The sequence below is a fragment of the Syngnathus typhle genome, linkage group LG3 (genome assembly GCF_033458585.1).
Source record: "Syngnathus typhle isolate RoL2023-S1 ecotype Sweden linkage group LG3, RoL_Styp_1.0, whole genome shotgun sequence".
In the NCBI taxonomy this organism is placed as follows: domain Eukaryota; kingdom Metazoa; phylum Chordata; class Actinopteri; order Syngnathiformes; family Syngnathidae; genus Syngnathus; species Syngnathus typhle.
The window spans coordinates 3254901-3269097 of NC_083740.1; the positions used below are offsets into that span (position 1 = coordinate 3254901).

The 14197-nt window shown below is 41.5% G+C and overlaps 1 protein-coding gene across 2 annotated transcripts; it reads left to right on the forward strand.

Moving 5' to 3' along the window:
• Positions 1-385: 385 nt before the first annotated feature.
• Positions 386-9710, forward strand: LOC133150957 (vasorin-like). Of its 2 annotated transcripts, none has more exons than XM_061273595.1 (2): positions 386-599; positions 6485-9710. In XM_061273595.1, exon 2 carries the CDS (start codon positions 6500-6502, stop codon positions 8609-8611), a length of 2112 nt encoding a protein of 703 aa, XP_061129579.1. In that variant the 5' UTR covers positions 386-599; positions 6485-6499; the 3' UTR covers positions 8612-9710. The 2 variants fall into 2 exon arrangements, with proteins under 2 accessions (XP_061129579.1, XP_061129580.1); XM_061273596.1 differs by lacking the exon at positions 386-599 and adding an exon at positions 4003-4267.
• The last annotated feature ends 4487 nt before the right edge of the window (positions 9711-14197 follow it).

The window sequence follows — 14197 nt, forward strand, 5'->3', positions numbered from 1 at the left end:
GGGGAAAAAAAACAAAAACCGAGTTGCAACATTAAGTAGTAATATTCTTAAGCAGTAGTTCCTGTAAACCTTTTTGTAATTTATTTCATGCACCAAAATCAGAATAGCTGTGGTAGTCAAACAAGAGTGCGGCAAAACATGTAGACAGACAAACTAATGGGCATAAATTCGGCATATTTATTAAGTTATTTATTTTCATGAGAAGACATGATGTTTTCCCATCTCTCGATTTTAAATATATTATTAACGAAGCGATAAGCAACTACCTTGATGTGAACATCTTAGTGTGTGTGTGATGGTGGAGTGCGCACATTCGTAGTTGCCGACTCCCACGCAGGTATAGTCTCCGCCTCGCGGTTCCTCTGTGCACCTCCTCCTCCTCCAAGTGTTTCCCTGTGTGTAGAGCGGAGGCGAAAATTTCGCAGTTTGGATGAGGAAAGTCAAAGAGTAAACACGGAGACTGGCGCGTCGTGGAAACTTGCCGCGTGGAAGGACGCGCAACGCGGTTGTGTTTACGCGCAAAGTTTGGATGCAAAGTTTGGAGTCGGGCGTGTATCCCGCAGGGATTTTGTTTATTTATTTCAACTTCATCGTAAAAGGTAAGCGTTTTACATCCACGCACCATCATCACGCATGCTTACTTGGATATTATTTCATATTCTTGCTTGGTTGGTTCTTCGGTGGCCACGCAGCAACAAGAAGACAAAAGTGATGTCAAGAAGCTTCATGAATGGAACTCCGTTTCAGTGAAACCAAAAGTCTTCCTGTTATGACAAGGATTGCCGAAGAAGAAGAAACAGAAGGTTGAGAAATGCAAAGAACGCGCAGAGACGGTCGGGCTGAGGCTGAGAGAGAGGAAAGCAAACATTCCTGACTCGCTGCCTCAGCAATTTAATTAAGTTTTTCGGAGGTGGTGGTGTTGAGGTGAGGTGGGGTGGCTGTCACGTAGAACAAGATGCTGCGGGGGGGGGCAGCCTGTCGAATGAAGCCCCCCCGCCGCTTAATCATGAAGGTCGACTGAAAGTACTGCAGACACCGAGGTACTCTTAACGCATCAGCCAGCATTTTTTGTCCGATTTGCTTGGCTATAAAGATTTTTTTTTTTGATAAAGGCCAATGAGAGTTCAGTAGCAAACGCAAGCCTGCAGGGGTCAAATGTATTCCCGTCACAAATGTGGAATGTGGTCGAATCTCGTTGATTATTTTCAGAATGTGTTTCACTGAATGACTTTCAGCTGTACTGTATTTTATGCTACTTATGGCCTTGGATTTTCCGGGAAGTTATCCTTTTTTTTAAGAAGGATTAATTGGCTACACTTTATGCTCGGAAAATTGCAGTTGAAGGGCTCTTTAATGGTTTTGGTTTAAATATTGTGGCTTGCAAAAATATTTCATTTAGACAAGTCTGTGTTTAAGCAATATAATTATCGTACTAAACATAGTTCTTTCCTCCTTTTCTCGTAAATGTACAACTTTGATGAGGTAATGTCCTTACCGGTTTTGGGGTAGAATTAATGGTACCGTATTTTCCGGACTATAAGGCGCACCTGACTATAAGGCGCACCTTCAATGAATGGCCCGTTTTAAAACTTTGTCCTTATATAAAGCGCACCGGACTATAAAGCGCACTATTAATGCATCATGTCAGATTTTTAATCCAAATCAAATCATTCTCCATTTTATCTTTTTTTGTTTCAACTTCAGACGCAACAAATTACTTTATAATCACAAAATAATGATCCATAGTCTTTTTGATTCATGATTCAGAGTCTTCAGCGGGCCACTTATGATTGATTTCATGACACAATGCTTCGGGCCGGTTTAAATTTAAGAATTTGGTCCACATATAAGGCGCACTGTCGGCTTTTGAGGAAATTTTAGGTTTTTAAGTGCGCCTTATAGTCGGGAAAATACGGTAATGTATAGTCTGCAGTGTCTTATTTTTTTCTGCTTACTATGGTGCCATTTTTCACTGACAGCACTTTTACAAGTCATCACGACACCTGAGGAATTCTAGAAGCAAAACGACACGAGCCTCGGCATGCTCACCAGAGGGGGGACTTTTTTTCCTTTCGACGCCCCCAGCCCCCAAATTGAGGCTTTAGGGTTTGCCACTCCTTTTTGTAAGTCATAAAGTGTGTCTCCAAGTACCTCCCCTGAGCGTGTAGTATAAACACTGCGCTTCAGTAGGAAAGTAAAGAGCATGACATTTCTAGAAAGAGTGCTCGCCGTGCACATTCTGGAAGGGCACAGATCGGAGCTCTGGTGACATTATTATGAGCGGATCTATGCTGAGATGTCTGCAGTTTGTCTCGAGCTAAATTTTCCTTTTTATACATGGCAGAAAAATATATTTTGACTTACCGTATTTTCCGGCCTATAAGGCGCACCGGACTATAAGGCGCACCTTCAATGAATGGCCCATTTTAAAACTTTATCCTTATATAAGGCGCACCGGAGTATAAGGCGCACCATTAATGCATCATGTCAGATTTTTAATCCAAATCAAATCATTCTCCATTTTATCTTTTTTATTTCAACTTCAGACGGAACAAATTACTTTATAATCATAAAATAATGATCCATAGTCTTTTTGAGTCATGATTCATAGTCTTCAGCGAGCCACTTATGATTGATTTCATGACACAATGCTTTGGGCCAGTTTAAATTTAGGAATTTGGTCCATATATAAGGCGCACTGGACTATAAGGCGCACTGTTGGTTTTTGAGAAAATTTTAGGTTTTTAGGTGCGCCTTATAGGGCGGAAAATACGGTAGCCTTAAGAGTTCATCAAAAGGCAGAGATTGATTCTTAAATTATATCTCAAATTATTATAAGGCTCTGGAAAATTTTTCATAACTTTAAAATTATGAGCAAATACTTCAACAAATCAAGTCAACTATTTGGTTTCACGAAGAGATGACAACATGGCAAGTAAAAAAAAATACTTGTTTGGAAAAATTGTAAAAAAAACAGTGCCAACTACTGGCCTGGCATGCACATTGCGCTGTTTTCTGTTGCACCAGCAGTTTTGTCCTCTCTGCCTTGTGATTTTGCTTGTGCAGCTTGTGCGGTATGTGGACATCTTGTTCACAGATGAGAGTCGAACGCCACACGAAAGAGACAACAAACAGATTCAAACGAGCGGGACGAGCGATTAGCGGAGTGTGCAAGTGCCCCATAAAACATCAGCAATGTTAGTTTAAGATGCAGACCTAAACTGACCACTATAATGCAACTTGATTGTTTAGTTGAACAACCTTAACAGTCCAATTACATAATCATAGACACTTGGAGTTATTTTCAGGGGTACCTAATGGCGTGGCCGACCAGTTCTTGTGATTGAGTTGTTTCCCTTCATTTCTCCTTGTCACACGAGGCCGAGTGGCATTTGTTTTGCCGAGCGTAGCCACAGCCTCGACGCCGGGCCGAGGCGTTCCGAAAACAAACCCGAGCAGTCAAGCGGAGGAGAGTCGTGGTGGTTACAGAAAGTTGGCCGTTTGCAGATGGTTTCTGTTGGAAAGGAAAATAAAAGAAGGACGTGACAGTTGCCATGAATGTTCGAGGGTAGTGTGCATCCAAAACGGATAAGGTGCACATTTTTATTTTTGGTGCTTCTTATTCTTACCATGTGACGCCACGGTTGTCGAAATAACGTAACGCTAGTTGCTGTTTTTAATGAAGCGTAGCCATGTCAAAAGTCACGTGAGCATCTTTCCGACAAAGAAGCATTAATCACGTTATCAGTGTAAAATCAAATTAGGTTGTGTGTGTGCGCAAGTGCGCACACCCCTTCCTGTCATACAACAGCGTCATTTTTCCCTCCATGACGAGTCTCCCATCAGGCCTCAGGGCTCGTTACTGAGATTTGTGTCCAGGCGAGCGTCTTTTGAGATTTGTTTTGTTTTTTGAGTGAGAGACTTCATCATTATGAACATGTAATTGAGTGAGAGAGAGAAAGAGAGAGAGATTCTATCTATCTATATTTACACACACACACACACACACCACAAAAGTGTTTACCTTGGTGAACGGAGGAGGAGGCCGGGTTGTTTTTCACATCTGCTTTCACGCTGTAAAAAAATAATATGAGAGTTCACGTCTGTTCTAGTTGGGGGGGGTGGGGGTGTCAAGCAGATATGAAAGAGTCCAACTTGTGTGATCTTAAACAGAATGAAGCCATTGTTTCTCTGTGCAGCAGTCAAGGTCGCCAGATTGGAAGCCATGCAGGCGGACAAACGCGCTAATTGATTCCCCTGCTCTGCGGTATGTGTGTGTGTTTACTTAAGCGGAGGATTTCGGAGGAGTCAAAGTAAATAGATAAGTAACTTTTGTAAACATAAGACCTCCTTCGCGTACACTGCCATACGTACGTAGACATCATTTAATCTTCTTGTTAATAAATTGTGTCGTGCTCGTTTGAGGAATAGTGTGTGTGTGTGTGTCAGTTCCTATGGTTCTTCCAAGTTCTTGTCAGCCGTAAATCCGCCAACACTCTTGAACTAACACTGCCGTAATGAGGTGATCCAAACAGCGGAGGACACTTTTTAGTTTTCTGTGTGTGTGTGTCAACTTTAAATACTATTTTAATGCTGTTATTGTAGACATATTTGAAAAAGTATATTTTATATGCCATTATTATTTCCCCAAACAACCTGACTAATTTTTTATTATTTTTAATTAACACACATCAACGACTTATCTCGCCTATGTCGCCTCCCGTCTGTAGGTCCGCCACCGTTTCCAGATGTTAAGCAACTCATTAAAACGTCTGGAAGCCGGGTCAATTAGCCTCGTGGTTGCCTCAGGTTAAAAAGATTTGTTGCGGAAAAGGAGTTCCGTAAGAACCACTTGGTGAATTTATTGGAAAGTTTAGTGAGCCAGGTGGTAACCAGTCTAAACTTGGCATGACTAGACCTTGAACTACTACCGTACTTTCCGCACTATAAGGCGCACCTAAAAACCTCCAATTTTCTCAAAAGCCGACAGTGCGCCTTATAATCAGGTGCGCCTTAAATATGGACCAATATTGAGTCACGACAGCAGGCGTGTCCAAAGTCCGGCCCGCGGGCCAAATGTATATATCTTATATATAGACAAAGTTTTAAAATGGGCCATTCATTGAAGGTGCGCCTTATAATCCGGTGCGCCTTATAGTGCGGAAACTACGGTAGATAAAAAAACAGCGATAGGAATCAAATCAATAACATTCTAGAACAAAGAGAAGTGTCTAGTTTGCTTTTGGCATTTTTTTTTTTCTTATGGTAATATGAAGCTTTTGATTTCCTGATGTTGCCAAACACAGATGGCTAAATAGTAGCCAAAAAAAAAAAAAAAAAGGTGTGCCCACACGCTTCTGCATTCCATTCGTGTTGATGACAAACAGCAAGTGGTTTCGATGTTAATTACTTGGCCACCAATGGAGATAGGACACAAAAGCAGAACCGGTTGCACATTTTCCCCACACAATTGCATTTTGGAGCCATTTGGGGCCTTTAGTGGCTTTAGAGCTGTTCAGCCATAAAGTAACAGGATATTCCAATTTTGAGGGGGTGGGAGTAGATATTTTTTCCCCCCTCCAAAAAGATGAAGTAATCTCCCTTCGGACACATGTCAGATGTAATTTATGGACTCTGCTTTTGCTTTTTAGTACCTTCACTCCTTACTTTCCCCCTTTTGTCCCTCTTCTTCAGTCGATAACTTATTCCACATATTTCAAGTTTACCTATCAGCCGAGTTCTTTAATCCTCCTAGCGCTCCTCGTCGGAATGCAGGACAAATAAACCACCTACATCTTCAGAGTCCAGCCGCCTGCCGAGATTCTTCCACTTGAGTTCTTTTGATGCCTCGGCACCACTTGATGGAAAAGAAACGTAGCACAATAAAGTCAAAGAACAGCATTGAATTACACGAGACACACACACATATATATATATATATATATATATATATATATATAATATTTAAATTATTCATATTTATAATATTAAAATATTTAATATTAATATTTATAATATGTATATATATATTTATAATAAAAACAGAAGCCTTAGCTACCTACTCCTTTTCTATTGTCTCCATTCTTTTCCCCCTATTTCTCACAAACAAAGGTCCATGTGGGTGGGTGGGTCTCAGTGTGAGCGATGGCCGCAGTGCATTGTGGGTAATTTAATCCAGCTGTGTCCGTTTGCCTGCTGCCCACCGTATTCCATATTGACCTGCTTTGCTTCACGTCAACGGCCACATTGCTTCCACTGCTCTCCAACAAGAAGCTGAAGAATGTGTCACTCACATTTAATTAAAAAGAAAAAAAAAACTGGCTTTGTCGGTCTTCTTGGCAGAGTCTTGTCGTTGGGTTCGGTGATGTTGTCAGTCCTGAAAGTCTTAAAAAGAACCACACCCTTAAAATACCGAACAAGATATGACGTAGGACTAAAGTGGAATTCATATCAAGCTTGATGATTCTTCTGTTTTGTCTTGCAGAGTTCCAAACCTGAAATGACCATGTGGCCTCATCTCGTGCTCCTCCTCCTCTCCTCCAGTCTGGTTTTTTCTTTCGAGTGTCCAGCAGATTGTACTTGTAGCAACCCGGACTCTATATTTTGCACCAGTCGACGGTCCAAAACCGTACCCCGGGTCCCGGCCAGCACCACAAACCTTTACATCTTCCACAACGGCATCAATACTTTGAGCCAAAACGACTTTGTGGGTCTCGGAGACTTGGATATGCTAGATCTGAGCCAGAATGAGCTGGGAGAGATTCCGGATGGTGTATTTAAGATGTTGTCCAAGCTGAAGAACTTGGACCTGTCCTCGAACCTCATTACTCACATTTCCAAAGAGAGCTTTTCTGGCTTGGTCCAGCTGGAGCGACTGTATCTCCACCAAAACCAAATCCAGAGCATCCAGAGAGAAGCTTTTGAAGGTTTAGAAATGCTACTGGAACTCAAGCTCCGAGGGAATAAACTCACATCCTTGCCGTCTCTTGAGCTACCCAGCCTTCTGCTTCTAGACCTGAGTTACAACAGCATCCCAACCTTGCATGTCTCGGACCTTCATACACCCCACTTAGAATCCCTTAGAATGGCTTCCCTTGGGCTTCTCCATCTAGATGAAGATCTCATAGCCTCCCTGGGGAACCTCCACGAGCTCGACATCTCCCTGAACCTATTAACGGAGGTTCCCCAGGCCCTAAAGATGGACTCCCTGAAGGGCTTGATCAAGCTCAACCTGGCCGCCAATCCATTGAGTGAGCTAAGAACCGAAGACTTTCAGAAACTCACCGGGCTCCAGGAATTAGATCTCAGTGGTCTAAATCTTCAGGGATTCCCCCAAGACTTTTTCCAGTCTTTCCCCAGACTTGTAAGTCTGGCAGCGGCTGAAAATCCATTCAATTGTTTGTGTCCCCTGGCTTCCTTTGTGGTATGGCTGAAAGAGAAGAATATCGATTTGGTGAGACTTCGGGAAACCAGATGCCACTTTCCTCTAGCTAATGCTGGGAAGATGCTATCAGTATTGGACCACACAGATTTTGGTTGTACACCGACGACAACAACTTTGCTGCCCATGGCGAGTACTCCAGCACCACAGGATCCTACCACATCCCAAGAAACGACCCACACCAATGCAATTCCTCCCCCGCCCCCAAGCGAACAAACCCTGGACTCCAAAACAGACCCGCTTCCATCGCAACTCCCTGCCCCCACCGTCGGGGAATACGACCAACACATCTGCCCACCAAACATCTGTCTCAATGGTGGCACTTGCAGTTTTGACCCAATAGGGCAACTGGGATGCCTGTGTCCTTCGGGAACATCTGGACTCTATTGTGAAAATGTCCACGATGTAACGCAAGCACCGAAACCTCGGCTAACAGAAGTGTCTGTCGAGGCTTCCACAGTTCTCGAGGATGTCATCAGCTCCCGTCAGGTGACCTCCACCTCCATCCTTCTGGATCTGCACCTCTTCATCAAGACACGGCCAAATATTCGCGGAATCAGGCTGACCTACCGCAATCTCTCGGGCCCCGACCGCCGCCCCATTATTTTGAGCGTGCCGGCAACCTACCCCGAGTACACTCTCCGTGGACTGAGACCCAACTGTACCTACTCGGTCTGTGCAAGTCCTCTCGGGGAGAGAATAACCACAAGGGCCAACAGTTCAGCTGAGACCGGGTCATGTACAGAAGCTCGGACTGCGGGGGTTCCTTTGACATCCCTAGAACCCCGAGCAGAGACTCAAAACTCACTCACTTATACTCTCCTTCCCGCATTAGCTGTTCTGGCGCTGGTGCTGGGCTTGGCCTTTCTGGTTGGTCTGATCATCTGTCTAAGGGTAAAGAAGCACAGTAAAGCGGGAATGGACCTGGAGCTGGGTCCTGCCGATCTGGACGATTCATCGGAAGTGGAAGGCATCAAGGCATGTCCGGAAAATCGGGGAAACAATCCAGTGGCTCACAAACAGACAGCGATGGATCACTGTGGCGCTCGACAACCGCACGCAACAACAAAAATGCAACAAAATGGCCACTTTGATTATCAGGTACCGTTGATGCAAGAACATTCCAGTTCAAATAACAATCGCTCATCCTTAAAGCCATCCTATTTCTAAGATATGTGAACATCTTTTTGGAGTACTTCAAGCATTCTAAACTTTTCTTCCGGCTGACTGGAATGGCCGTTGAGAGAATGAACATGAACGATTACAGGCTGAGGTTTGTCGGGGGGGGGGGGGGGGGGGGGGGACAAGCAAGTGATTAAACAAAGTGCAATTGACAAGAAAAGATCTTGTTCCAGAAAATGTGCTATTATATTTTGAACATGGACGCAACCATTGACAATGGTTTGTTTGAAAATGGTTTCTTGTTCGAGAAATCTATTGCTGGATTTAGAGGTGAAACTGGAGAAAAATGCAGCATTTGCATTTGATCTAAACCGGAACGGAAGATGGATTCTGAGAATATTTTTTACTGAAGAATGGGACTCAGGTAGCTGACAATCCCTTTTTTTTTTTGTACTTGTATAGACTAAGTGCTAGTTGACATTATAACAGCCCAAAACTTTGAATTCAGAGACTCATCATTCATTTTTTGTTACCGACTGATGTCCACTCAGAAACCGAAAGATCGTCTGTAAATTTTCATCTTTGCCTTGTCTAAAGAGAGAAATCTCAATGAGTTAAAGTGTAAATGGTTTACAAAAGTGTACCTTTGATTCAGCAGGCATGCAGATGTTTTAAAACAGCGCTCATAAAAGATGATGCCACATTTTGGTAGGGCTGCTCAATTATGGATAAAAATCATAATTAATTTGTTCAATATTGAAATCACTATTATGAAACGCCAAATAATCATTTCTCCTCAATCATGGGAATTTCGAGATCGTATTGAGCTAAAATCATAATGGCGATTAAAATCCGATCAGTTGAGCAGCCCTACGAATCGGCTACTAATAAAACTGCATTCGGCGACTATTTTTTAAAAAGTAAAACAAAGTTTTTTTGTGAAATGCAGTATGGAAAGTGTCACAGCTATAGCGTAGCATTAACACATCAACTGGAATACTTTTATGCTGCTTTGGATTTTGAAAGGAATTGCTGTTTGGAACGAGGTCACCAAAGCGCCATCATGCTCTGTATTGTTTGTCGAAAATGTGTTTGTCAGAAAATGACGCCAACAAAATGGACAGTATTAAAACAATTTTCTATACAACTGTGTCCTCCATTCAATTACCAATTAGACACTGTGAAAGTTATTTCAAGATCCTGGACATTTAAAAAAATAAATGAATAAATAATAAATACCTGGGAGTTTCCTTCCATGTACGTGTTATCCACATAGTTGACTGTATTTCTTTATTTTTTTCATTTTCAGATATGATTATGAGAAAAGCTCAGTTGGTGCTAGAAGTTCATAACACTCGGATGAGTTCAGTCTTAGGAACCCGACCTTTTCTTAGATCTCTTTTTTACAAAATATATTATTATTAATTATATCAGCCCCCCCCCCCTCCAAACTATACATACCAATAAATAACTATCATTAATTGGTATTGAAATTTCCATCTTCTTGATATTGTTTGAGTTTACCGTAATTTTCGGACTATAAGTCGCACCGGAGTATAAATCGCACCAGCCATAAAATGCCCAAAAAAGTGAAAAAACATATATATGTATATAAGTCGCTCCTGAGTATAAGTCGCCCCCCCCCACTCAAACTATGAAAAAAAACGCGACTTATAGTCCGAAAATTACGGTCTTCATTTATACCTACCGCTACCTATAACTATCAAATGGACTCTTACAAAAAAAACAAAAAAAAAAAACATGTTTTGATGGTAGTTCTTGTACTGATGGATTAGATTGTGTGTTTGTAATTAAGAGGGGATGTTGACTTGAGCATTGAAATGATTACTATGTGCAAGTGTAGCTAGCCAACGTATAATCACGCAGGTGACATTTTGGTTAAGAAAAATGATGTCCAGACTTGGAGCCTAATGTGCTTCCTGTTTAAAAGATCTTCTTTCACACTGACAGTTTCAGGCTGCTTAATGGAGCTCCAATTATGGCAATAATCATCTGGTAGTAATAAATACCAGTGGAGGCCTCAGATGAAGAAAGCAGAGGTTACAAGTAAACAGATCCTTCAAATATTTGACAATGCTACAACATGTACAGCACACTAAAAAAAAAAAAAATCTTTCAGGAAAGAAAAAAACAAAAGGCAATTTATATTAAAAATTCAGATTTAACAGAAAATCATGATTAAATCCAAGACAAGTGAAGTCTCATGAATATTGAATCAAAGTCAAGCGGTTTGTAAATTTTAGCCAAGCAACAATCCGGTCTAAATTGTGGCGCCATTTTGCTGAATTTAATCCAGGCACTCTGCCGATATGTATATGTCGACAGGAGGAAAGAAGGTAATTCACACATCTGTCAGAGCAAGATTTACCAAACCATTCTGTGACAACCAAAACATATTTAGTGAAAAGCTGTCGAGCGTTTCATTTCCGTGTGCTGATCCCGCAGGAAGCACGCTGCTCAACCTAATTGCCGGCTCAAAATGGCCGACAGACGTGGACGTCTGCTTGCTTGTCTTTGCACGTCAACCCTGAATGGCCTTTTAACCTGATATCAATTATATAAGGATCAAGAAATACTGTGTCGTTTCCTGAGATGTAAAGGTTAGCTTTTACACAAATCCACTTCCAGTCTTTGCATCAGTAACAATGAATACTGGGATGGATTGCCACCAAGGCGATGAATGAAGTCCACTTTTACACTTTGAAAGACGACCCGACGTTTACGTGAATTCAATTTAATTGGCAGGCGAGAGCCAAAGGTCCCTTAATGACTTCCATGCTCTTCGAGGCATGAATCTGAACTCTCCGAACCGAAGGACAAAAAACAAAAAGGTGAGTAACTTTCGGCTGCGGGGGCTTGACTCCATATTTTCTTTTCTGTAGGTGAATTGGCAAGAAGTAGTGGCAGAAGAAAGGAATCCTAAGCTTTGCGATTCTTTGGCCCGGCTCCGAGCCCCGAGGGCGTTGTTGTGATAAGCGCTGGCATGACAGCGGAGAGCAGGATTAGCAACCTTTGCGGGCCTTCTCTGGAAAGCCGCCTTGCCTTCATACTAGCAACAGGTTGTCAGCCGTGTGCTCGCTAACACGGGAAGGTGCAGTCGTGCAAAAATGAGATTTAGCTGGAAAAGCTGTATTGCGGGAAATATCTTTTAAACTTGTAAACATCCCACACATTTTATACGAAAAAGTTTTGTAAATTTAGGTGGACCTCTGGTGGAGTGATGAAGGTGTATGACATCTCACAAAATTGAATTAATGAGTATAAATTAAAAAAAAAAAACTAAAATAAGATATTTGTCATTTAAAAGTACAAACTGTTAAATCAGAGATCTAGACTTGAACTTCCCTTTTAACAATTACAAGAGCAAAAATAAGTTAAGCTATGCTTAAGTAGTGTAAAAAAAAATATCCATTTAGAACAATAGCATTGTTTTTTAACTGGCCTTTTTAAATTGTTCCACTCAGAACAAACTTCAACCGCCGCGGGGCTCGTTCCCCTTGACCTTTTACCTTCCAACATGCCACCTCTGACCCCTAGTCAGGGCCTCAGCAGAGCCACTTTAAAGCATCAATGTTTTGCTATTTTCAGTAAGTCATGCCAGACTTCCTTGTCGTCTTTAATTACGCCTTCTACGCTTTGTGTCACTGCTTCCAACATGTTTATAATACACCCCCCCCCCCTCGGATTCCCATCAATTTCCTTCTCATTCCGTTAATGTGTTGCCTATTTGCCGTGGATAGCAAACACTGACAAATTGAATGTAATTACCGTAATTTTCGGACTATAAGTCGCGGTTTTTTTCATAGTTTGGGTGGGGGGGCGACTTATACTCAGGAGCGACTTGTATACATATATATGTTTTTTTTCACTTTTTGGGGCATTTTATGGCTGGTGCGACTTATACTCCGGTGCGACTTATAGTCCGAAAATTACGGTATGTATCAAATATTTCACTCTTCTCCAAAGTTCTTTCACATTTTTCCAGCAGTTCAATAGTATCAACACTTGCGGAAATAGATAGAAAAAAAAAAGAGTGCCTGTGTGGAGAAGTCACGAGGGCCTCCCAACTTTCCATTCTGGCCCCCCTGCGGTGCTTGTCACTTTAAGTTTATTGACTGACAACCACTTTGGTCAGCGTTGAAAATCCTCAGCGGGCTTTTAAACCAATATGTGACTTTTCCCAGCTCAAACACAAAAGCATTGTATCCCCGTCTCTATTGACACGACTCACTCTGATGAAATGTTTAATATCGGGTCGGACAGCAGGTGCGAGTCCACAATGGCTTTGCCCTGGGAGACCAGGCGCACAAGGTCAGCTATGCTGCCACTCCAGGCCACACACACACACATAATGGAAGCTCACACAAACTCATTTGGGATGATGTTTCTTTAGTAACAACAACCATGCCCGCTGAGTGCCGCCTGCCTCAGGGAGAATCATTTCTTCAAATCAAAACATGGCAACGGAGTTACGACGTCCCACGTTTGAAGGTTGCGGATTTGAGAAAGGATTTGCTTTGAATTGTGAGGGTGCTCGCACCGCATATTCAACTCTTAAGTCAAGGCACCACTGCATCTATGTTCCTATGTTTAGTCTCATCTTGGTCGCCATGTCAAGTCGGCGGGGTCAAAAAGTCATCTGACCTTGACAACTTGAATCGCGCCTGCAGTGTGACGGAGAGCACCCACCCCATCCCCCTCTACACCACTGAACTTTTATTTTCTGACAGGACCCCAACACTGGGCCACACACTTCAAAGTTAACATTTTGCCACCTTGACCCCACTCGCACATGAACACGTGTGTCATGCAATACGTAGCTTGGAAGCACTTGGGCACAAAGTTGGAACCACCAGCTTATACAATACTGTGTATATATATATATATAATATATATAAATTGAGGAAACGTGTCTAATCTTTAGGACAATGTAGCATTGTTTACATTCCTTTAGAAGTCTGTTTTCGCGTGTTAGCACAATCGCAAATTAGCATATTTTTGGAACTAATTATCTGCGATAAACGAGGGATTACTGCAGATAGATAGATAGATAGATAGATTAGATAGATAGATAGATAGATAGATAGATAGATAGATAGATAGATAGATAGATAGATAGATAGATAGATAGATAGATAGATAGATAGATAGATAGATAGATAGATAGATAGATAGATAGATAGATAGATAGATAGATAGATAGATAGATAGATAGATAGATAGATAGATAGATAGATAGATAGATAGATAGATAGATAGATAGATAGATAGATAGATAGATAGATAGATAGATAGATAGATAGATAGATAGATAGATAGATAGATAGATAGATAGATAGATAGATAGATAGATAGATAGATAGATAGATAGATAGATAGATAGATAGATAGATAGATAGATAGATAGATAGATAGATAGATAGATAGATAGATAGATAGATAGATAGATAGATAGATAGATAGATAGATAGATAGATAGATAGATAGATAGATAGATAGATAGATAGATAGATAGATAGATAGATAGATAGATAGATAGATAGATAGATAGATAGATAGATAGATAGATAGATAGATAGATAGATAGATAGATAGATAGATAGATAGATAGAT